This window comes from Girardinichthys multiradiatus, chromosome 1, assembly GCF_021462225.1.
Source record: "Girardinichthys multiradiatus isolate DD_20200921_A chromosome 1, DD_fGirMul_XY1, whole genome shotgun sequence".
NCBI lineage: Eukaryota > Metazoa > Chordata > Actinopteri > Cyprinodontiformes > Goodeidae > Girardinichthys > Girardinichthys multiradiatus.
Window position 1 is genome coordinate 16898760 of NC_061794.1, and position 26393 is coordinate 16925152.

Consider the following 26393-nt stretch of genomic DNA (forward strand, 5'->3'; position numbering starts at 1 on the left):
TCCTTTAAGCTATGCATTATTTCTGTCCTTTTTTTGTCTAAAACAACACAGAATGATCACTATGTAACAGAGGAAGAGTGTGTTAAAAGCCAGTTAATCTCTTACAACAAAACCATTACCTAAATCTTTTGTAAAACCTAGAGTTTTTTACAGAAAAGGTCTTTGAATATTTCATGCATATTAACTCATCGGTCCTCTTCTCCTGTTATCTCTCTTTCACACAGTTGGTCACGGTCAGAGTGAAGGAGATAGGATGAACATCAGGGACTTTCAGGTTTACATCAGGGATTCCCTGCAGCACATTGACCTCATGAAGTCCTGCCACCCTGATCTTCCCATCTTTATTGTGGGACACTCCATGGTAAGACACCTCCCAGGACCTGCTTCAGTGTTTTCAGTGATTTTTCATTCATGGCAGATGATACTTCTATGTTTGGTATTGAATTACAATCCCATATTTTATTTTTTAGGTCTATTGAATGTTTTAGAGTTAAACTCTATCTGGAATGGTGTGAACTCAACAGTTTCTAGGACATTGAAATAATATCCGTATAAATTAGTCTTTCTGTCAAGCCATACCACATCCTTTTATGCTTCTCAGAATTAAAATAAATCAGGATTAACTGGTAAAAGAACTTAGCTAGTTTTATATCCGTACCACCATCTTGTCAGAACCACTAAACTATTAAAGAAGAACATACAGTGCCTTGTGAAAGTATTCGGCCCCCTTGAACTTTTCAACGTCTTGCCGCATTTCAGGCTTCAAACATAAAGATATAAAATTATAATTTTTTGTGAAGAATCAACAAGTGGGACACAATCGTGAAATGGAATAAAATTTATTGGATGTGTCAAACTTTTTTAACAAATAAAAAACTGAAAAGTGGGTCGTGCAATATTATTCGGCCCCCTTACTTTCTGTGCAGCAAACTCGCTCCAGAAGTTCAGTGAGGATCTCTGAATGATCCAATGTTGTCCCAAATGACTGATGATGATAAATAGAATCCACCTGTGTGTAATCAAGTCTCCGTATAAATGCACCTGCTCTGTTATAGTCTCAGGGTTCTGTTCAAAGCACAGAGAGCATCATGAAGACCAAGGAACACACCAGGCAGGTTCGAAATACTGTTGTGGAGAAGTTTAAAGCTGGATTTGGATATAAAACGATTTCCCAAGCTTTAAACATCCCAAGGAGCACTGTGCAAGCAATCATATTGACATGGAAGGAGTATCAGACCACTGCAAATCTACCAAGACCCGGCCGTCCCTCTAAACTTTCATCTGGAACAAGGAGAAGACTGATCAGAGATGCAGCCAAGAGGCCCATGATCACTCTGGATGAACTGCAGAGATCTACAGCTGAGGTGGGAGAGTCTGTCCATAGGACAACAATCAGTCGTACACTGCACAAATCTGGCCTTTATGGAAGAGTGGCAAGAAGAAAGCCATTTCTCAAAGATATCCATAAAAAGTCTCATTTAAAGTTTGCCACAAGCCACCTGGGAGACACACCAAACATGTGGAAGAAGGTGCTCTGGTCAGATGAAACCAAAATCAAACTGTTTGGCCACAATGCAAAACGATATGTTTGGCGTAAAAGCAACACAGCTCATCACTCTGAACACACCATCCCCACTGTCAAACATGGTGGTGGCAGCATCATGGTTTGGGCCTGCTTTTCATCAGCAGGGACAGGGAAGATGGCCACAATTGATGGGAAGATGGATGGGGCCAAATACAGGACCATTCTGGAAGAAAACCTGTTGGAGTCTGCAAGAGACATGAGACTGGGACGGAGGTTTATCTTCCAAGACAATGATCCAAAACATAAAACCAAATCTACAATGGAATGGTTCACAAATAAACGTATCCAGGTGTTGGAATGGCCAAGTCAAAGTCCAGACCTGAATCCAATCGAGAATCTGTGGAAAGAGCTGAAGACTGCTGTTCATGAACGCACTCCATCCGACCTCATTGAGCTCCAGCTGTTTTGCAAGGAAGAATGGGCAATAATTTCAGTCTCTCGATGTGCAAAACTGATAGAGACAAACCCCAAGCTACTTGCAGCTGTAATTGCAGCAAAGGGTGGCGCTACAAAGTATTAACACAAGGGGGCCGAATAATATTGCACGCCCCACTTTTCAGTTTTTTATTTGTTAAACAAGTTTGACACAAATTTCATTCCACTTCATGATTGTGTCCCACTTGTTGTTGATCCTTCACAAAAAATTAGAATTTTATATTTTTATGTTTGAAGCCTGAAATGTGGCAAGAGGTTGAAAAGTTCAAGGGGGCCGAGTACTTTCACAAGACACTGTATCTGTGGCAATTCTTCTCTCACTTTAAGCTTCTCCTTTATTTGTTTTGGCTCAATCAGATCACCACGTGTATTATTTGTTTGTAAAGGGCAAATGCCAACATTTCAGGGAAAGTTTGTTAGCTTTTCTTTTTAACTAACGGTGTCATTTCACTGACCCTTTCTCTGCCTGTTAAAGTTTACCATTACTTTCAGTTCACATGAAGATTTCAGATTTTAACATTCTGTGAAACTTTTCGGTGTCATCTGTATTTTGGTAGAAAAGGTCCTTTTCATTTAACATGGCTGCCTTACTTTCCATACAAAACTGTTCAATATGAAGTGGCAGATGACAGCAGGGAAGTAGCAACAAGCTCAGTCAAACTCTATGCTTACTGTTTTTAAAACCTCTTATAGAAATGTTCCACTAAAGTGCTTCCTGTTCTCATTCAGAACTGGAGCTGGAAACAGTTCTTAACTGTTTTTTAAAAGAACCGGTTTGGTTTTCCACAGCCATAGAACAAACTTGGTGTCACATCATTAAACCAGTAAAACATCTCTACCATTAAAGTGTTTGTTTCTCAGGGTGATGTGTTTTGAATTAATGTGGAGGTTCACAGTATCTCAGTATCACTACTAGAGATGCACCGATCAGAGCCCTGATCCTCCGATACCAATATTAGTCAATTCTGATCCATAAATGACTATAAATAACCTTAGAACACCTTTTTATGATTTTCTTTGTTATAATGCATACATTTATACTCTGTGTAATTACAGTTTTATGAAAGACATGTTAATATAAAAACAAATGTGTTTTTTTAAATAAACCAAATATGCAGAGCCCTTTCTTTCTGCATCACTTAAAATCTACCTAAACAGTAAAGTCCTCCAAGTTGTGGGACAGATGTACAGTGCCGTGAAAAGGCCCTGAGTGTAGACACAATTACGGAGACTGAACAGCAGTTTAATAGTTTATTTGGAATATGTACAAAGCAAGGCAGAACACGGACTGGATGTGCTGGAGGGATCTGGATTGGCACTGAGGAGGAGAGGAGAGAGGTTATTGTTGTTCGGACGAAGTTATGGAGAGTTGTGCAGGATAAGGTTGAGGTAGCTTACTGTTGGTAGTGGATGATGGCTTGTTGGAGGTGGTAAGTCTGCCCTAGGGGCTGAGTTTCACCGAAGCATGAATACAGAGAACAGGAGCTTGGACTGCAGGGCCCTTTCACAAAGTGATTAGATCAGTAAAGCAGGACAAGAAACTCGATTACAGCAGGCTTAGGAAATGCAGAGAACTACAGAACATGGTCAGATTACCACGGCTGTTTCCATGTAGAATGTAGTGCCGGTATAAACTGTAAACAAAGTACTTCTAACATTAAATATTAGTTAAATGTTAGCTATAAAGTTTGAAAAGGAGTCAAATGATTAGAGATGAGTTACATAATGGATGATTACTGTCGCTGTTTGTGGGTTGAGTCAAGTTGGATCTCATTGAACTTGTCTCTGTCAGATTAACAAGCTACTCACAGTCTGTACTTGTACTTTACAAGTGTTTGACATAGTGTCATGCTTTCTATCATCTTGTATGGGATAAGGGGATGAATAGAGAAAGAAATAAGTAGAAACGCTGCACAAAGCGGGAACATATCCAGCTCATAATAAGTTTACTGCATATATATCTTATAAAAGACGATCAGAGAGCACAGACAAAAACTACAAATTCATTGCAGAACTATTTCCCTCTTCAGTGTGGAGCCTTTCCATAGCAGTAAACCATTAAGTGTGTGATACTCAACACAAATAAAGGTTTTGTTGCAGATTTAATTAAGTTATGAATAAACTAGAACTAGATGGTTTGAAGAATGTATCCTGTCTGGCAGAGTAGCGCTCAGAATTATTGTCAAGAGTGCCAAGAAGAAGCCCAACAGATTTACTTTCACAAGTGGAGCATTACAGCTAACGCTCAAAAGCTCTGCTTATATATAAGAAAAGCTTTATTAGAAACTGCTTTGGGATTATTTCAATTGCAATGGACAGGGAGATGAAAACAAAAGGTAAAAAAAAAGAAGCAAGAAAGAAAGACAGATAGGCCGGGAAAAAGGAAAAAGAGAGAGGAGAAAAGAATAGAGGAGAGAAAGAAGGACGAAGAGAATACAAGATAACCCCCTAGAAGACTGTTTCTACACCTGCAAAAACATATATAACAACAGCATTGTTAGGTCACATACTAATGAATGCAAGATTTCTTTAGTAATATCTGTGGCTCAATATAGAACATCTGTGTATCTGTTAACACCTGAATCCAAACACGTATGTTTGTAAGTATGAGCACGCTTGTGTATACAAGGTTTCTCCATAAAAATATGGAAAAGTGAGTGTTAGGAGGCACAGACCTGCCCCCTGGACCTGGGGCAGACAAGGAGGAGATCTAAGCCACAGACACCAAAGACCCCCTGGAGGTTAGCCCCCTTTCAGGAACATTCACTCCTCCAAGTTTTTTAGGTATTTTAGCCTGGTTGTATCAGTATTTTCCTTTTTCATAATTTCTAAGAGTATTTGAAAGGAGAGCTCTGTCTTAATGAATGTTTATTGGTAGCATCCTTTTTGTAGATTTCTGCTTGGAAACTTAATACTTATTAATTAGATAACAGTCAGGTAGCCATTCTAACAAACAATCCTGTTTTGAAGCATTTTTAAGCAAAAATCAGGTCTCCTGCTCTTTGTATACATTTGTTGCATATCATGTCTCAGAACAATTGGCTGTTGTAGACAAATCCTGGATTGACCCCCAAAATGTGAACTTATAAAGATACCTTTTCAGAAAATCTGAGGACCATGGTTCTTCACCTGAAAAAAGTGGACTTTTCCATCTAGGGCGGAGTCGGTCTCTGCATCAACCAGAGGAGTTCAGGTATCATGGTGTCTGTTACTCCGCTCTGTGAGGAAAGAGCTGAGCCATAAATTGAGGCTTCTGATTTACCAGTCCATCTACTTTTCAAGTCTCACTTCTGATCATAAGATATGTACTGTGTACATGTTAGGACATCCTCAGGTCTCATAATCAGAAAATAAGTTCTCAGAAAAATGGTGCCACTGATTCGATTTATCATTTAAAATTAGCTTCGCTTCTATAATTTTCCGCTATGTAAATTTCACAACCTGAACACAACCTAATATAACACAACTGTAGCAAAAGGGCAGAGAAAACATGGAGCAACTTAAACTCATGAGGTGTTGTTAGAAGCTTGAACTGTTTTTTTGGTGACATTAACTTTGCATTCTGCAACTGTCCCACATTGATGACATATTTGCGTCACCTGCAGCAGGCTTTCCTCTCTGAGGCCCAAGTGTCTGAGAGTTTTTTTTCTAATGACCTGAAGATGTCCTAAATGTACACCATAGTTATGAACGCTGACCTAAAGAATAAGATTCTGGATAGAAGTGGCTGAAATGAGCTTCTTCTGTAGGATGGCTGAACTCATTCTTAGAGATAGGGGAAGGAGCTCCGTCATCAAGGAGACAGTGGAGGCGATAAGAGTATCTGATCAGGATCCCTGATAGGTGACTTCCCCTATTCTATTCCACTCTATTTAGATTACCTTCAAGGCTAATGAAATTGTAGTACGCTTTTAGTAAATGTGACTTTAATGTTTTTGCTAATTTTGTAACCACTTCTTTCTCTTTGTTGTAAATTAAGCCTTACTTATTGCAGTCAGATAAGCGTTTGGGGACTTTAAACATCACTTGATTGATGTGTTTGAATAATTTGGCTTTTATAGTTCATGGTTAAGAGGAACATCCAGGGATACTATTTCTTTATTTGAATAAAACTGGGGCTGTAATGAAAACTACTGTTGTAGTTGTAGATGAAGGCAGGGCATGTTTAGACATTACAGTATGTAAATATCAGAAATAAGCTGAGGGCATCTTCCCCCAAGGCTTTTGTTCATCTTTACGTTTCTCTTTCTCAAATTTTCACAACTTTTGCTTTTTCATCTTTGTCTTTCATCTGATGGGTTTTTGATGGGGCTCTGTCTAGATATCTGCTTCATCAGTCTGCCTGTAAATCCACCATCTTGTATCTGTCAGTTTCTTTATCCCTCCTCCTCCTTCACCTCACTGCATTTTCATTCCATTTCCTTCCTTTTATTTTCCTTAAAAGTAACAAAACCCCAGTTACGGAAACCAAGCCCATGTACAGTGTTGTGTGTGTGTTTTCATAGGCCTCACTCTCCAGCTTCCCAGTGTTGAAGCGATGCATCCTGTTTCCATTAGCCTGTTCCTCGGCTCCTCTGTGTGTACATGAATCTGTTTTAAAAGGGCCTTGAATGACGTAAGAACTACAAGACAATGAACCATCTCTAGATTCCACCATGTGTGCTCAGATTGTAATGGAGATTGCAGGATCCAGACACAATATCAGAGAAACAATACCTGCAGTAAAAATGCTTGGTCCTTTCCTTTAGAAGGGAGGTTACGTAAGGTAAGGTAAGGTAAGGTAAGGTAAGTTTATTTATATAGCGCTTTTCAGTAACGAGACACTCAAAGCGCTGCACATACAATTACAATACAATCACATTGAAAGTAAACACAGATACAGACACAGAAAAACAAATCAAATGATACTACAATCCTAAGAAATCTAAACATCTATGAATCCTTCTGAGAAATCTAAAAATCTCTGGCCAACATTACAATGATACAGATAACAATAATAATCCTTTGGGTTTTACTGGTAAGAGCTGGTTCTAAACCAATCTTTCTAAAGAGGCAATTATATCATTAAGTCCTCTATGTAGGGGAAAGCATCTTGTGCTAAGTCTTTACTGGTACTGAAGTTGAACTAAGTAATAACATTGTAGTCTAATTAAGAAAGCTGGGTCATTGGTGTAAGAGCAGCTAAAGTCCAAATTACTAATAATATTTGGTTTTCGCTGGTAATCCTTCTGATAAAACTAAAAAAGGTTAAGGGGTTCTACTTTGTATCTTAGCTGTTCGTATGCCCCTTCTTGTCTGTTATGTGATCAATCCCTGGAGAGCTATAGATTTCAGATTTTTATCATGAGCTTAAGCATGTCAGGACCATGAACTTGTCACTGTAGCATGATTTAAACTCAAACAGCACCCATACACCCCTCTGTGCATGTTCCCCATCTAAACTGGCACTAAGGAATTTCAGCTGCTTTGGATAAGCTCATAGGAACAGGCTTTCAGTCTGAGCCTCTTCTCCTTCCATCTAAACTTTTTTTTCCCTCTCCAGCAGGATTTCTGGCCATGGCTCATTTGTCCTACTTCCCAAGTGCCAGCTATTTATGTAACGGCTATTCACTGTTTAGTGTCTGTTTCCTCATCTTTTTCCTCTATATGGATCACACATTCAGCATCTCCCATGCCCAGCTGTAATCTAACTTGCCAACTTGCTTACTGGATTTTTAACACAGCTCTATACTTCCTATTAATTGGTATTAGCATTTTTAATCAAATTTATTTTTACTTCCATCTCTTGTCTAAACCCACTTATCCTGGAAGGGTGGGATGGGGTGGCAGCGTGGCAGAAAGGGGCATGGGGGTCTGGTGCCTATATACAGCAGTCATTGGGGAATATGCGGGGTACAGCCTTGACCAGTCGCCAGTCAACCACAGAAAACAAAGATATGAAGGACAACCACACACACTTTAGAGTAACCAATTTACCCAACAGTCAGGTTTTTGGACTATGTTGAGGAAGCCATAGAACCCGAAGAGAACCCATACATGCATCAGGAAAACATTAAAAATCCTGCAGAAAGAAAGGGATTTGAACTCGAGACCTTCTTGCTGCAAGGCAAAAGTAGCAAAAATGTTTTTAATCTTTTTAATGTTTATGCTATCTAAACTTAATCTTAGGGCTAGTTTGCAGATTTGTAATTGAAAACCTGTTCTCAGGTTGTGTAGATTTGGCCTTTTTCATTAAGGCTTTAATGAATCCTTGACCCAGGGACTGCAGAACAATTTCTTTCTGTTTCCACTGACTAAGTCAAAAACGATAAAATCAAACTGATAAAAATAATCAATCATAAATCAATCAAAAATAAGTACATTTTGATAAAACACCTCTTGTTGAGTTATTATCAGTTTACTTGTTGTATTTAGATCCTGTAATGTGAGTAAAATAGCTGTGAAATACGTGAACTGTCTGTTAGCTCATCAGACAGTTTTTTTTTTTTACAGTTTGAGGTCGATCCAGTGTCTGAGAGCAGTGGGACAATACCAGCATTCATCCTTCCACCCAAAGTTCAGAGAAAAAGAGTGAAGGGTGGGCAGTAATCAGTATCTGAAAAAGCTTCACTTTCTCAATTCTTCTCCTGTTGCTGTTTCCATCTACACATATACTAGACCTCTGGGCAACAAACAATGTTGTTTCCTTAAATAATATTAGAAGGATCACATATGTTGGGTGTTACATAAACCACACACATTTTTACCCTGAAGTCGAGTGATAATCCAGGCATTGTGCAAATGTTTTTTGTTTTCACACATGGAAGTTTTACTGTCGGTGTGATGAGGAATATAGGGAGATATAACAGGAAACAAAACGCGGAGGAAGCAAGCTTCTCTTTTCCAAACTCAGTGTGTGTGTTCACAAGCAGACATGTCTTTGTTTTCTTGTGGGAGCTGTTCTGTCTTCCTGTGGTGCTTCTTTTTTAGCAGACCTGCCATTGGCCCCAGGCTGATGAATATTCACACAAAAGACAAAGAGCGCTCAGAAAAGCAAAGATAAAGCTAGTTAGTTTCTAAATCAGAGCGAGAGAGCGACATGAAGACAGATTTATCCATGCAGGATGCTTGTCTGTGTCTCCACCAATAACTGCACACAAGGAGAGGATCTGTACCAAAGTCAGCCATGGCTAATTGATTTTAGTCCTGATGGTCACAGAGCTGCTAATTATCATCAGCCTACATCACAGGGTTTAAATCAGAAACAGGAAATATCTGCTTGGCTGTCAAAGTGTGGCCTTGTGCTGATGACAGCTGCAGTCAAGCAGTGCGTGTTTCGCCCTGAGGGCTTTTTATACATATTTATTTCTCAGTATGTGTGCATTAGCTGCAACAGAGAATTTGGGTGGAAACTCACAGCCAAATAAACAAAAGATGGATTGTTTTACGTTGGTCTTGACCTCCTGGTATTTTTCCCACTTTTCTTTGCATCAGACCTTCTCACCTCCTTTGGTGTGACCTTTCCAGTGCTGTCACAGTAGAGAAGATTCTCCCTATTATTTGTTAAAAAAAAAACGTTTGATCATCTTATTAAACCTTATCAATTAACTACACATTATTAACTGTTGCTCTTTTCTGTTTTCTGTATTTTCAGTATCTGTATTTTTGTGCTCTCATTTCAAATTGGTTTTGACTAAAGTTCTGCATTTCTTCCTCCAAGACATCCTGATGAAATTGAATTTTGTATTCAGTAATTACGTCACATGCATGGTTTTACCAGGACAGACTGAACCTTCATCACATTCAATATCACAACTCACCAGTATAGCATGGTTGTAAAACATATGCTGTTCTAAGCTTAATATAGAGGCTTTTTCCCTCATCTTATAGATATTTTAGCTGAAATACAGACTAAATTTGAACATTTATGCATATTTTACCAGTCATAGCACTTTTAAACAGCCATGCAACTAACAACAACAAGGTCTTTAGTTTAGGTTTCTCATACTAGACAGTATGAATATTTACCAGTTATACCTGTGAAATGTGTTTTCAAGTTTCAATATGGCAATCATTCAATCAATAGTTCTGTAATAAAGGTCAAATAGGTCTGGATCCTGTCTTACAAATAAATAGTACGAGTTTAATTCTCATGTTTTACAGTCTTTTATTATAATGGTTTGATCAGAAGTGTTACTTTCAGACTGAAAATGAGGATAACTTTTTAAAGATATTTTTTCAGCACTAGTGGCCTTTATTTTTTATTTTTTGACAGTAGGCAGACAGGAAAGAGGGGTAGAGAGAGGGGGAGACATTCGGCAAATGTCGCCGGGTCCGGGACTCGAACACGGGATGGCTGCTTCGAGGACTGTAGCCTCCGTATATGGTCGCGTGCTTAACCCCTACACCATCAGCGCCCGCCATGAGGATAACTTTTTGGCTAAAACTACATTCACTAAAAGCCAGTGATATGTCCTGATATGCGTCATGGTCTTAAGGATGAAAAAGTCCAGGATTTACAATTAATCTGAAATAAAAATCAGGTGAAACTAAAACTTTGTATGATGTTTTGTCCTTCATAGGGCGGTGCTATCTCCATCCTCTCTGCCTGTGAAAGGCCCGGTGATTTTGCTGGAATGGTCCTGATAGCTCCGATGGTCCAAATGAACCCAGAGTCAGCGACACCCTTTAAGGTACCGCCTTGTGCTCTATGTGTTTCTCTGAACCGCACTTCTTTCATTTTTGCTTTTTGTTCCTTTCCTGCTGCTGTCAATAATGCTGCGGATGACCAGCAGATTTGAGTTGTCACTCACTAAATTCTTGCAACAAATATGTCATCTTTTCAAAGCCAAACATCAACTAAGAAGCTTCAATAGGATAGAGATTTGTTTTTCCCATATGTTTTTTTAATAAGAACAAATGTGTGTTTTAATGTGGCGCAAACTTAAAAAAGGCAAACACTTGGATATGAACAGAACTGTGAAAATAATCATACAAAGAAAGATTCTCCTGGTGAAGGTGTCAGAATGTAAAAACAATCAAAACAAATTCTGAGCTGGCTTTTTTTCTCCTAAGATTTTCGTGGCGAAGCTCCTAAACCACATGTTGCCGAGCCTCACTCTGGGATCCATCGAGTCCAAATGGGTCTCACGGGACAAGAAGCAGGTGAGAGACAGATGTCAATCGCCACGAATCTGGGTTGGTTTGCTCTGTTGCTGATGTAACTGAATTATCAAGCACGGATGTGTCAGTGTCTCATGGGTGTAATGTGTCCTATTGTGTACATTCATGTAAAGTCAAGCACTATTTGTACAATCCCAGGATGAAGACCACACCTGTTTGGCAACTATGAACAAGGTGAATGTACATTGTCTCACTTTTAAATAGCTTGCATAAGCCTGTAGCTTAACCCCAGGAGAGCCAAATACACCCTCAGTGACCCTCAGAACGTGTTTGTGCAGCTTCATGTGACATTATCAGTTAGTTGTCTGTGTACGTACCTCAGCAGGCCCACATCCTGCTAATTCTGCTTCCTACATCAAGCGAGAGGAAGTACAAGAATAGATGGCTTTAACAGATATGAGTGCCGCTTCGTGGCTTTTCGGTTCCGAAACAGAAACAGTAGAAAACATACTGAAATTAAAAATTGTTTCAATGTAGAAAATAAAGATAAATTCAAAATTAAGTTGGTGAAAGTGCATGTATAAATGTATAGAAAAACTGAATCAACCGTATATATGTAATAGGGTTGCACTCGTCCACAATACCACGATAGAAACCATGCATGTTTATTGGGGAACCCTGCTTTAAGTAATCTAGCAAATCTGATAAATATATCTAAAAGAAGCATACATGAAACACCTGTTTATGTACAATTTATGTACTTTTGATACAACTAGCCAAACTGTGACTGACAACACATGCCCATGGCGTCAAGATTAATGGATGGTTAGGCGATCACAGCCCAATATCTGTTCCACAAATTATGTCAGTATCAGAGCTGATGCAGATGTTGGATCACATCGATACCATCTCTAATAACTGACAATAAATAATAAATCTTCTTGGCAGGATTTAGTCAAAGCAAAACTAGAAGCAGAGTTGTATCTGGTCTGTCCAGATGTCACAGTGAGCATTTTAAATATCCTTGGTCACATTAAGAAATGTGGAAAAAAAGAAACATGTTGTTTTTCTTCTCCAATTTATTCCCTAACATAGTGTTTACTCATTCATGCATTGTTTTTAGTGGCCTATCCCTGAAGTCCAAATGGGAACAGTTTCAAAGCATAAAGGACCTTAACCAGAACTAATTCAGTAAACAGATCATATTGTGTTAAGCATAAATCAAGGTTTTCCGACAAAAGCGTGAAGAAATTTTTACTTTTTACATTATTCCAATATAATCTGGAATAATATAATCTTTCTTTGTATTAATCACAGAATAGTGGTCATTTGTTCGTATACCGTTTGCCTGTTATTTCAATAGTGTAGAAAGACGTATGCAGTAGGAAAATAAAACTCCTGCATTGCCTTACAGTGAAAGTAGCGTCCCCAGTCATAACACAGAAGAACCCTGTGAAGTCCACTCTTTTGGTCCCAATACACAAGCACTTTCTGAAATTCAGAAGTACATGAAAGGTAATAGACATACTTTAAAGACCTAACACAACTTGATCTTTCTGACCTAATGTGAAATGTGTTTTCAATACGTCAATATTCTTGGCAAGATATAGAACAGTATGACAGCAATTTTAGTTGGACTCCCACCATGCTGCTCAGTACATTTCTGCAAATCAAAATCATACAAAGAGGAAATGCAATAGGATTGGAATGTTACCCCTTCATTTATCAGATGATTATTTTAAATACTTGCTGAAAAACGTCAGCCTTGTTCCACCTGCAAAATGATGCACACAGAAAACATGGCCCTATGTGAAAAAAAGAAAATCTCACCATTTCTTCATTAGTTAGACAGGGAAGGTCAGTCAGTCAGTCATTTTCTACCGCTTATTCCATAGTGGGTCGCGGGGGAGCTGGTGCCTATCTCCAGCAGTCTATGGGCGAGAGGCGGGGTACACAGGGAAGGTGACAGAATAAAAACGAAAATGTAATTAGGCTACGTTGCAGTGAAGGGATACATAAAAAGCTTTTGAATCAGCTCTGTCTTGTCTGTTTGGGGTGATTTTAAAATGCGGGCACAAGAAATTAAATCTGCCATCCTGACAGAAAATACAAAAATCTGAAGAAGAATGCATCAATAATATCTGTGACACAGGCCACATGCAGGGATCGTTCCAGCATTTTGAACATCAAATACCACATGTTGGTTTTGGATTTTCGGGGATGTACCGACTGCCAGAACATTCTCATATAGTATCCCCTCTATGCTGACTTGCATGCTGTAAACATCTAATGTCAATAAAGACTGATGAAACTATTCAGTTTTATTGGATGCGGTCTCGTCTGTGATGAGCGTGTCAAAGCATGAGGGGTCCCTGAAAGCTCTGACTGCTACAAAAATGAAGCCTTTATCCGCTAAGATGAGAGAAGCTGTTGAATTACACTTGTTGACTCACAGCTCTTCTGTATTTTATCACTTGTGACATAATACTAAAACTGTTTCTATTACAGTTAATCACAGCTGTGTGTACTCAGAAGCCAAACACTTTTGTGTGTGATCTACCTTATTACATTGCATATATGAAATAGAGCACAATGTGTGTCTATTGCAGGAAAATTCTGATTTAACTCATATGAACCCTCCTTTCTTGGTTACCAGTCCTTGCTTTCAATTCATTTCCTGTCTTTTATGGGCCTCTGTCTTTTGTATTGCCACATTTCTTCCTACAGCTCCTCTTATTTTTAGCTTAAAATGTTTCCTTCCCAAATACAGATGCTTTGTTTAAAAATGTAGCCATAGCACATGACTCAGGAAAAGTCATGGCAAACATGAGTTTAGGCAATGAAATGAAGCACAAAATAGGTCATTTCTGTGATTAAATTGGAAACTATTTTAAACGATATTGTTAAGTTTATAGAGTTGATTAGTTTGAAAAAAGGTTTCAAAAGGTAAATGAATCAAAATAATATGGCTATGACTTGCAGAGGTCAATATCATTGGAAAAAAAGTACATTAACAATACATTGACAAAACAATTATAAGATATCTACTGTCTATCACATTTATTTATTGCTATGTTGATAGCAAAAACTATAGAAGAATCACCCACTCACTGTATTAGATTTGAAATGATTATTGTATTAAATACTACACATTTTTGTTGCTCTGCTCTTTAGGTAGTAACAATGGCATTACAATCTGATGTTTGTTAGTCAGGCTATCTGCTCTTGTGGCCAGCCTGCACTCAGCTGCTTTACAGACACGAGTCCAAAACTGCAAAATGACCAGCATCCAAGAACCACAAACCAAATACCTGTGCTTGAAAAAATAATGCACATTCAGTAAATGCAAAAAAACCCCACAATATTTCACAAAACACAACAAAACAGAAAGCATGTCAGAAGGGGTTTTCTTGGCTGCTCTTGTGCATCAGAGATAGAGCTGCCTCTTTACTGTGTGGAAGAAAGCTCTTGGTTTAGAGGTTGTGTTTGCAGAAATGTGTTGTTGTTTTTTTGCCCACCATTGTGTTTTTAAGATCTTAATTTCTATGCAGTACTTTTCTTTTTTAACGGACAAATATGTTTTTTCTGTTCTGAAACCTTGTTTGACATCAAAGCATAGGAAGAATGCTGCAAAACAATGTTATGCCAGAGTCCATCCAACACTATAACACTGTCCTTTCTTCTTATAACTGTTTTGTATGGATGTCTCCTGTCAGGTGGAGGCGTACGACGCTGATGAGCTGAACCACCATGGAGGGTTACGGGTGTCGTTTGGCATGCAGCTGATGGGGGCGGCGGAACGGATCGAGAGGGCGATCCCATCCATCAGCTGGCCTTTCTTGCTCCTCCACGGCGACGCTGACAAGCTCTGTGACATCCGAGGCTCCAAGATGATGTATGAGAATACCGCAAGTTCAGACAAAAAACTAAAGGTAGGTATGATTTCACACTGAGGTGAATCTTATTAAGAGGTAAAAGAAAAAAAATATTTTCTTAAAAGGAAGGTTAGGGAGGTTTATTTGTATAGAATGGAAAATCACATTTCAAAAAAAGTCATACAAAAAAAATCGTAAAATTTAAGCATAAAAAGAGAAATGTTGAAATTAACCTTAAACAAATAAAAAGTTAAGATATGAATGCTGTGGAAAACAGTAATGTTTTTGGTCCTGATTTAAATGAACCAACAGTTTCACATCTCAGCTTTTCAGAGAACTGAGAAAACTAAATTCTCTCTTTGATTAGTTCTGGTCCTGGGAACATTGAGTAAACAGGTTTCTGATGGCCGGAGGGGTATACATGGTTCATACCTGACCAGAAATGTAGGTCCGAGACCATTACAGTTTGTGCCTTTATAGACCATCAACAAGATATTATATTCTATACTTTTACAAATAGGACCCAGTGCAGTAATTTCAGAACTGGTGAATTCTGATTTTAGTTATCTGCAGTTGATTTAGGATGAACTGCAGCTGCCAGATTAATTTTTTACATGGGAAGATAAAGGCACAATTAAAATAATCTAACCTATAAAACATAGTGTTAGATTTGACATCAAACCCTTTATTCTGTCAGCATTTTTAAGGGTGTTGTTGGTTGATTTTATTATAGACTATATGGTCTGACTCCATGAGGACACTAAGGTTCTTTTTGCATTAGGTCTAGTTAAGTGATTACTTGGATTGGTGATATGATGATATGGACACAATGAGCCAGTGAATGTAATGGACCATGGTCATGTGGTGACACAAAAATAGAAAGCTGCATGTCATCAGCATACATATGGTAAGAGTTGTTGTAGTATGCCATAATTTGAGCTACGGAGATAAAAATGGCACGAGGATAGAGCCTAGAGGGACTCCAAATGCGATGTTTGTTTACACAAATTTATAATTGCTTTAGCACAAACCAGACAATCCGACCCACTCTTCAAGTCTACTATTCAGAATGTTATGAGCATCTGTGTCAAATGCAGCACTGAGATCTATCAATATAAACATCTTTGGATACATCGCAATTAAGACGTATGTCTTTTAAAAACCTTTACTAATGCATTCTTAGTAATGTGGTGTGATCAGAAATCTGACTGGGAAGCACTAAAGAAATTGTTTTTTTATAGAAATGATTCAATTTGTTTAAAATATAAATTTTTGGTCTTCAGATTCTATAGAAAATTATAACAATAAAGAGAAGAAATCACAATCGCCAATATATTTTGGTGTAACACAGCTAAATAAGTGCTTTTGCTAAAGGTTGTGGATTTTAGATCATGAGGCAGTGGAGGCATAGTCAAGATACCAGAAGGGGAGCCACATAACGTCTAAAATAATGTTTTCTATCACTTTTTTATTACTTAACTGCATTCTGGCATTTTAAAAATTACATATGTTGTACTTGTCTGGAGTTGTGTTAGTTTGATAGTTAATACTTATGGTTATTTGTGGAAGGTCAAAACAATTGGATTCCCAGTAATCTAGGTTATCATTAATGGATTATGCTGAAAACATGAGAGTCTAAAGGCAAATAATTTCCTGAATACTGATAAACAGACTGCAGACTGCCTACATGACTTTCTTATCTGCAGGAAGGAAGGTTTAATTTTAGACACATTATCACAGGGTTTATCATATAGAGATTAAAATGAGGAAGACAAACCAGTGAGATAAATGAAAGGATAGGAAGGTCATGATTATTCCTTTTTTAAGTAATGTCCATAAGGCTCAGGCAGTGCTTTATGACACATGTGATACATAATAAAAATCTGGGGTTTTCCATCTCAGAAAAAAAGTATTTGAAAGTATTTGATTAAAAACATATACAGCATTTTGGAAAAGCTTTGAATCATGGAATGCTGTTTGAATGTTTTGCTTGTTAAGCCACCTGACAATGATTCAGTATGCGAATGATTCAGGCACATAAAGACTCTTAAACCAGTGTGGTGTTTACACATAAAAAAAACTATTTAGCAAAGAGTTTTAATTGGATTTCTTTTGGCAGCTCTTGCAAAGACACAATTTGTTCCCATTTCTTGAATCAGAAAAAAAGACCAAAGATAACCTTAATACTTGGCATTAAATAGATGATCAACTGAAGTAGAATGAATCCCAGGTTTTGTGTTTGGGATCTCAGACTTTCCAAGTTGGAATTTCGACTACAGGGGTATTCTGTTTGATTTTTCAAGTTGAAACTCAGAAATTCCAAGTTTCCGCATGTAGCAAATATACAATGCAACGTGAAGGAATGCTTCCAAAACAGTTTCAGCTGGTATCTTCTTTAAAAGGGTTTACCCTCTTCTCTCAGGCATTAACCTCTTCAGCCTGCACTTTTTTCTAGGATTGTTCTGTCACTCTTAATAAAATCAGCTTTTAGCTTTTTCATTGAATGCTTATCATCTCTCTGATGTGATAAAATGTTTTTCTAGATTTATGAAGGAGGATACCACGCTCTTCATCACGACCTCCCTGAAGTAGCACAATCTGTGCTGAAGGACGTGACGAGCTGGATCACAGAGCGACTCCCTGCAGCAAAGACGGCACAGCAGCAAGGCTTGTAGATCTCTAATTTAAAAAATAAACCTCAGTCAGCGCTCCAAGGAGACTTCCAAACCTTATCCCACCAGGCCTGAATACTTTCCCAAAGCCTGTTAAGCATAACTGTTCTTTCCTGTCCAACGTTTACTGATGGACAGTGTGTTCTCTGTATGAAGGGTTTATTAACTTTTTAATAATTTTTCCATCTTCTGTAAGTGGATGATGCTATCACAAACTCTGATTCTAGAAACAGCAGCAGTAGAAGGTTTCCAAGCAGAACCTGCAATCAGAGATGTACCTCATATGGTCCAACCAATGGGTGTGTTGTTTTTTTCATCATCTCCTGGTCTCCTGTGCTGCTCAAGTGAAGTTGAAATCACAGTAAGCTATGGTTCTAAGTGCAATAATGATGTTTCCCTATAATATTTACAGACATGATCTTTTAAATACTAATACCAAATGTAACACAATACATTTCTGATCTGAAGAAATTGGTTTCCTGTTCCTCCTTGTCCGTGATACATGAAAAGGTCCTCCTGACCTCAACGATTTACTTTTTTACAACAGAAATCTTTCTGAGCTCTCTTTATATTTATAAGAAATCCTGTCTTCTCCTGACTTCTTTCATATGTCTCCTTTGTTTGGTTTGTAAACAGATGACACACATGCATTATATAAAAATCATTGCTGTCAATTTAAGTCTTAACAAACAGGCAAAAATCAATATTAATAAACATGATTCAGCCAAGTTTTTTACTTAAAGATTTGAAGACATTTTATACAGGGCTGTTACCTTTTTTAAATAAATAAAACTGCATTTAAAGAAAGGGTGATAAATTATGAACACAATAGTTTCTATTCTCAATTTGTCTGTGGAGGAGGCAAATTAATCAGGTGAAGCTGTTGTGACATTCTCTGCAGATGGGGCCTCATACTGAGAGGTCAAGGGTCAAATGTTTTGAACCCTTTAAGGCCACGGTTGACTTCAATGTTAGAGGTTCATGAAGCATCTGTTTGGTGAACACAGAATACCTTTGAATTCATTTTTAGACAGACAGCGGTAACAGGAATGAAGTAGTGTAATTACAGAGCTGCCAGCTATGCACCTCTAAACACTAACATTTTTGCCCATATTTCTTCGCAATATGGCTCAAGCTCCGACAGATTAGATGGAAAGCATCTGTGAACATAAATTCAAATCTTCCCACAGATTCTCAGCCAGATTTAGACTTTGACTAGGCCATTCTAAAACATGGACATGCTTTAATGTGGAGGCAAATTTGATGTGAACCATTACTCTGTAGCTCTGGCAGTACGTTTTAGCATTGTTGTTCTGCTGGAAGGTGAACCTCTGACCTCTGTCTCAGGTCTTTTAGTTGCCTCTGACAGGTTTTATTCCAGGATTGCCATGTGTATAGCTCCGTCTATCCTCCTATCAGCTCTGAACAGTTTCCATGCTACTGCTGAAAATGGCAACCCCACAACATGCTATTGGCGTGATACTCCTCGTGTTGTCATGCTCAAGCTGTCAGCAGGATTTGAGTAGGTCTTCTTCAAAATGCTGCAAATACAAATAAATAAATAAGATTCATATTAGTTAGTTTTCTACGTTTTTGCCATGTCCGCAAAAAGACAATTGGAAATTAAATTTGAAAATTTGACTTTTTTCTTTCGTCAATACGTTCTTTTTGCCACACTTGCATAAAGAGCAGATTTGTAGATTGTACAGCTAATAATTATTCTGTCTCTCACCTGTGCTGCGGATGTTTGCAGCTCCTCTAGAGCTACTACGGGCCTCTTGACTGCTCCTCTGAATAATTCTCATCTTGCCGTATAGGTGGCCATGGTAGACAGTTGTGCTGAAATGTTTTCATGTTTGGACTGAACAGTGTCCTTTGGTTGCAGTGGATTTTATTTAGGAGTATCAGGGTAAAGGTGGCAGGGTACAGATCCACACTGCACTTTACAAATTTTGAATGTTATATATACCTTGAGAGGCACTATAAATTAAGTTAGTTTCAAAAAGTTAATTTAGTTTCAAAAGTTAAAATAAAAACCTTAGGTGTCAAAAGAAGAAAGCTTTGGAACAGCTGTTTTATCCTGATGCGAAATATAAATAATTACAATAATTCTTCTATAATCGACTTTACTATAGAAAGCTACAGTTGAAGGACTGATCAAAGCAGCTGTCGCCTCTTATTTTTATCTCAAACAGCAGTGTGTCTCCTTTGAAGTCAACCTTGGCTTTAAACCCCTATGCAACATTGTCACAATGACTTTTATTTTTAGTAGCTCTTTAATTATAAGCTAAACAGACACTCACTGCACTGTATCGCCCTGCAGACTGTAATTAGCAGCTATTGCTACCTGTTGGTTTGACATGTTCATAACGAGAAAACGTTTTAGAAGTCTAGGCTTTTAACGTGGCCCCAACGTCAGCATCACAGTGAGATGGTTCTTGGTATTCACAACCAACCATTTATAAATGTGTCTTTTTTGAAGGGTTTTCATTTTATTTTTTTATTTTTTTATGAGTTTAAATAAATCACAGAGTTCAAAGTCACTCATGCAGGAAGCGTAGAGAGCATTGCGTGCTAACCACGATGACCGGCTGTCAGGTTTATCTGTGGCAGCAGTTCTTTTGTTTCAAGTACGTTTCACATGTGCAGTCGCCTGGGGGATTCCTGCAAAAGTGAAAGAATGACAGGAATCTCTGGCTTCTGTACGTCTTTCCAACTTTCCCCTGGTCTCGCCATGTGAGCTATGTCTGATGTTTTTGTTTCTTCTTTCATCTCCGTCCTCTATTTTTTCTGGTAACGAGTGCTCTTTGTTCTGTCCATCACGTGGACACTTTGCTCTGTTACAGATTCAGACATCCTGTCCACAGACACCCACACCGTCACACACAGGGAACTATCCCAGCAGCAATAGGCTGCAGGATACATTGTTGAGATGTTGTTTTGCCTTTAAGCGCTCTTTTTGTTCTGTCAGAGAAACAACACTGCTAAACCTGTTAGATTTCGCTCAGCTGGATGCTGGATCTTACCACACGGTGTCCAAGTGAGCATCCTAAAATGCCTCATATGCATAATTGTGATCAACAGGAAAAGCACACTTTGGAAAAAGTGCAAAATTTGAAACAATTGCATCTACATCTTACCTATAACAGACTTGAGAAGATTTATGCTCAGCCTGCATCACCATGAGTGCAGATATAGATAGAAACCTAATGTATTCCTGATTCCTAGTGGGAATCAGACCCTTAACCCCAACCAGAACCGCTCACACTTCAAACACAATCCTATCCTGATTAGGCTGCTGCAGACCCACCAGCACACAAAGGCTGCCCAGTCCCCAGTTGTATTCAAAATCCTAATGGCTCCCTTGCTGCACAGCATCAGCACAACGGCCTCAGCTTACAGCGTAGTTAAACAAAACACAGCTCTACCTGTCAGACTATGTGAGTGGGTATTATTGCATGTTGTATGCTTTGAGAACGGAGAGAGAAACCATGATGCAGCGAGAGGAAAAGCCGAGGATAGGAGCTGACAGTAACCATGGCAGCGCTTCTGTTTCTTTTTCTTTTGTTTTTTTTTTTTTCTCCTCTGAAAGCACTTGGTAAAAATAAATATCCTCATTAATTTTGTGGATAGTCTGGCAGACTAGAGGGTCTCTGGGCTTGTTGTCTATTTGCTGCTTTGAGGATTCCCTTTTTGTGTGTGTGTTGAGATAAGAGAGTAAAGCATCATCAGCTCACAGTGCATAATAAAAGCTGCATGCACTGAATCCTAAACATCATCCATTAGACACCATTTGTGTCTTAAATGAGAAGCGTTTCTTGGACATTGTGTGGTTGTTATTTCCTTTTTTGTCATACATTTACATATTTTCCTCATCCATTCCATGTCTTTATAAAATTGTGGCAGAAATAAGATGAAATCCACCACTTTTCCACTAGATGTCATTCCTGTTTATCCCAACTCTTCCCAATCTCTGACTTTACCTCTTTTAAAGTCAGTACTCTTTTGCAGTGACGTGTATTGTCGTCAGATTTCCCACATTAAGACAGCCATCTTAACATGTTCAGTTAATAGCTGATAATCCTTGCAACTGTTTAGATCCCGAGTTAGGAAAGATGCTCTATATTAAGTAACTGGGAAGAAGAAAAAGGGCAGCAAAGAGCTGAATCCCAATTGGGCTGCAGCTCTGATAACAAAGCCAGATTCATCCTGCCTACTGGTTTATCAATAGGGTCTCTGTGCCTGTTTCTATGTCTTCTATGACTTCAGGACTGTTTCTCAGAAATGAGCTGTTTTATATGACAGAGGACTGAGGGGAAAAGGACAATCTTTCTATAGTTTTATGAGATATGTTCTGGGGGAGACTTCATGAAGTGTTTGCATTAAAGGGATTGTCCATGTTTTTTTTGTTTGTTTTTTTTTTTTGGAAGGAGATTTTGTTCAAAGGTTATAAGCAGTTAATATTACCATAGATAACGCTCTCTGCATTTCCAAAACCCAAATTAGTTTTACCTGTAGGCTAAATCTAACATTTGGTCTCAGAGAGAACAAGTCCAAAGCAGACATTTACCATCTTAAACCGAATCCAATCTCCAAAATGCCATAGAGGTTTATGCAAATGCTTATTTAACAAGCCTCTAAATTGAGAGTGTCCAAAGTGTGGCCCGCAGGCCCTTTGTGGCTCTCAGAACAATGCTGTGCGGCCCTAATTATGACCACAGTTCAAGAATGGTAGAAATTTGGCTTAAGAGCACTGGCGGTTCATGCAGATTGACACTGTTTGTAAGATACATTCATCTTTTACTAACCCAGTGTTTTTTTTGCTTTAATTTTAGTTTCATAGTAAATAGGGTCACAAACAGGCAGCTACTTCCACTATGTTTGACTGTGTCATGATCAAGAAAACAGAAAATAATTGGCCTACAACATTTTAGAAAATTATATGCCTTAATGGAAAACATCTGAGAAACTTTTCATTTTTGGAATATATAATAATTTACAGAAATCTGAGAACTTTGTTAGTTCTTCAAGATATGGCAAGTTCAGTTATTTACAGAGAAACATGGGAAATGTAGGTAGGATGCAGTGTGCCAGTAATTATCTTCCTGTGTGAATTACATCCAGAGAACAGAACAAGTAAAGCATGTCTGGTCAGAACGACTGAAAGAAAAGTAAACTAGCATAAAAAGCAAAACAATTATACCAGTCTACGTAAACAATATGTCTGGGCCCTATGGTTTTCCAGAATTTGGAATGCGCAAAAGAAAGATGGAGTCTAGACAGTGGCGGAGACTATTAGAATATGTGGATTTAATCTAACAGTTTCCCCCCTTTACGCTCCCTCTAAGTAGAAGTCATCCTGGCCACCGCTTTTCCTTGTCTGTTTTATGTGACATGTTCACTTCAAAAATCTGGAACTATCTCCTTAATTGCTCATGTTGCCGTGCTCAAGCTGTCTGCAGGATTTGAGTAGGTCGTCTCGAAAATGCTGCAAATACAAATAAATGAAGAGTCATGTTAGTTTCACCCATGTCTTGAAAGAGGTAATGGGTGTTAAATGAATTTTGGATCTCCAGTTTGAATCTCGCTGTGATTAAGAAATGCTTTACAATCAGTGTACATTAGCAATGTATTTATAACACTTGACTGACACACAAAATTACGACTGAATTGTATGTTACCTATTTTTTATTTATCTTGTGTAGAGTATAATAAAAAATGACTTTATGTATCGGCATGTATGTTCTACTTACACAATGTCAAAGCATGTTTTATACCATAACCTGTTCAGACATGCTGATGTTCACCTGTATCCCACTTTTAGAGATGTGTATATGTTGTCAGCAATCAAACATTGCTTTTCTAAGGAGATTTATGCAGAGAAAGATTTACTGCTGCATGTTTCAGATGATGCAGGAAGCAAAACTCTTAACTACTGCTGTAAGATTTTACAGAGCTTTGGATTTATTTTTATTTGTTTAAGATCATAGCATCTAAAGGCGATCTTACTCTTCTAAAGGTTTGGCATCTTAGATCTCTTTACAAAACATGATTCTCAAGATGTCATTCTAAAAAGTGTTGAATTTAATTGAGGGGCTTTGAAGGATCGTCTGGAACTCATCCAAAATCTAATCAGGACAAAGAAACCTTCTGATTTAAATTCCTTAATACACAATATAAGGGTTATTTGAAACAATCCATGTATTGTAAATGTTTATTTGGTCACAGTGTTTGTGCCTTATTACTGATGAATGTGTAAATTATAATTTTTTGCCTGTATTGAACTGTAAGTTGATTAGAGATGCACCAGTCAAATAGAATCAGCTGATTTTCCTGTAATCGACTCTCATTAGTTGTGGGTTGGCCAAATACAGATTTCTTCTGATCAATAAATGTATCATAACTGAGAACTTACATGAAGCAATAGGATGTACTTTTTCTTCTTTTTAATTAAAAATCCGATTCTATAAATGCAAAATCAGGAAGGATTTTGTAATTCCTGGATTTTTTTTTTTTTTTTTTAATTCAGATCTAACCTGGGCTGCACAGTGGTGCAGTTGGTAGCACTGTTGCCTTGCAGCAAGAAGGTCCTGGGTTCAACTCCCGGCCGGAGGTCTTTCTGCATGGAGTTTGCATGTTCTCTCTGTGCATGCGTGGCTTCTCTAACTTCCTCCCACAGTCCAAAGACATGCCTGTTAGGTTAATTGGTCTCTCTAAATTGCCCTTAGGTGTGTGAATGAGTGTGTACTTGGTTGTTTGTGTGTTGCCCTGCGAAGAACTGGCGACCTGTCCAGGGCGTACCCCGCCTCCTGCCCATAGACTGCTGGAGATAGGCACCAGCTCCCCCACCACCCACTATGGAAGAAGCAGTATAGAAAATGAATGACTGGCATGACTCAAATCTAACCTGAATCAAGGAACCTGCAGCATTTTTTTTTCTTTTTATGCTCTTTAGCCCTAAAAAAAAACAAATAAAAATCTGCCAAAATGGGAATTGGCCGGTCAGAGGAACAAAGTACTGACCAGAACATGCCTAATGGGTACATCTCCAATCTTTCCACATACATGAGGGTTAAGCATGTCAAACACTGTTTGGTTCATCTGCAGCCTTGTTTAATTTATATCTTTAAGTCTTAATTAATGTGCAAACGGGTGGAAGCAGATATCAATAAATACCTGCTTTTGATTCTGTCGATACAGACTGAACTACGGCACGTAAATACCTCCCAGCTTTGTCACACACCTGTTTAGGTCTATTTAATGTTAAAAATAAACAGAAGAATTCAGATGAGAATTATTTGAGTTTACCAAGACTAATAGAAGCCAGAATTGCCGGGTTGATGCATTGGCATTTATTAAAAGTGTATAAAATGGATAAGTCGGCGGTTTTTATTTTTTTGTGAGAGCTCAAGATAAAACTTAATTAATTTGCACTTGTCATGAACAATTGTCTCCACTATTCATACTGGTTATAAATTTTTGGAAAGCCTTTATTTTTTCCGAATGCATTTTAGTTGTCTATGAAGGGAAACTCAGCAATGTAATACAAACCTGCAGACATTAAATTGTTTGTAGGAAAGTAAGGATGGATATTTTACGTCTTCCTTGTCAATTTCTGTGTGGTTTTGTTTTAGCAAGTTATAATACTACTAAAGGACAGTTTGAATATTCATGCGCTAGTATCCTTCTATCAATGTCCTCCAAGCTGTAATTCAACTTAAATTCAGGTATAAAATCATTGTACTTTTGAGATATTAGAATCCCTTCATTGGTCCAGTGTTGGGTATTTGACAGTTTGCTATTGTATATAAGATGGATATAAAATATAATTATGAAATTCCTTCTGAATGTCAAACTACTTATTGCTAGACTGTTCTCTTTTCAAATAAACGACATGACTGTTTAACTGTTCTGGATGAACCTTTCGTGTGAGTTTAAATGTTATTTGTAGCTTTGATCTTAAATCTATTGCCAAAACTGGTGTTAAATATGAGTCAATATGCTTCTGAAAAAGTAATAACTTACATTTTGTGTAATTTTGTCATGGGTGCTCTAGCTTCTGAGTCCTTGTAAACACAAGTACAGACTTTCCCACAGCATATAACCTTCTCATCCTTATTTGGACAGATCCAAAATAAGCAGTAGGTTAAATATTATATTACAAAACTTTATTCCTGGAAAGCAAAATCATCATTTGATTATGATTGGCATTATTAACTTGAGCAATTATCATAAAAACAGATGTGTGTGAATTTCCTTGTAACCCTTTTTAATTCCACTGTTAGTGATTACAAATTTGATCAGAGTCTCAGATTGTCAAAACTTGACTCTCATTTTGGTTTATTTAAATTATTTTGTGAAGTCATTAAAATGTCATCAACATTTCCCTCCAAAACACACAATCTGGCCAGATCTCATACAATTCTGCATAAATACAGCCAAGGTTGTGCAAAAATAAAAAGTTAAAAGCAAAAAAAACTAAATGTTATTGTACCCAAGAGGGTTAACATACTGGCAGTGGTTAGATGTGATTGAAATGAGGCTTTTAAAATGTTATTTTAATCAGTTAACATATTTGAAAACAGTATTTGTTTTTATTTCCTCAGGTCATCACTTTTGATACTGAAATGTGTTCCATGATCTGAAACTTTTAAGAGTGACAAAAAAGCAAAGGCATGAATGGGATTTGTTCACAACCTGTAATTTATTCTTTCTCACCACATT

The 26393-nt window shown here is 37.9% G+C and overlaps 1 protein-coding gene across 2 annotated transcripts in view; it reads left to right on the forward strand.

Moving 5' to 3' along the window:
• mgll (monoglyceride lipase) overlaps window positions 1-24147 on the forward strand; it is a 44113-nt gene extending 19966 nt beyond the window's left edge. For both annotated transcript variants that reach the window (XM_047380033.1, XM_047380025.1), the window contains 5 exons: window positions 225-361; window positions 10582-10692; window positions 11075-11164; window positions 14839-15054; window positions 17541-24147. In XM_047380033.1, the coding sequence (XP_047235989.1) occupies window positions 225-361; window positions 10582-10692; window positions 11075-11164; window positions 14839-15054; window positions 17541-17672 (686 nt within the window). In that variant the 3' untranslated portion in view covers window positions 17673-24147. The remainder of the gene's footprint in view (window positions 1-224; window positions 362-10581; window positions 10693-11074; window positions 11165-14838; window positions 15055-17540) is intronic.
• The last annotated feature ends 2246 nt before the right edge of the window (window positions 24148-26393 follow it).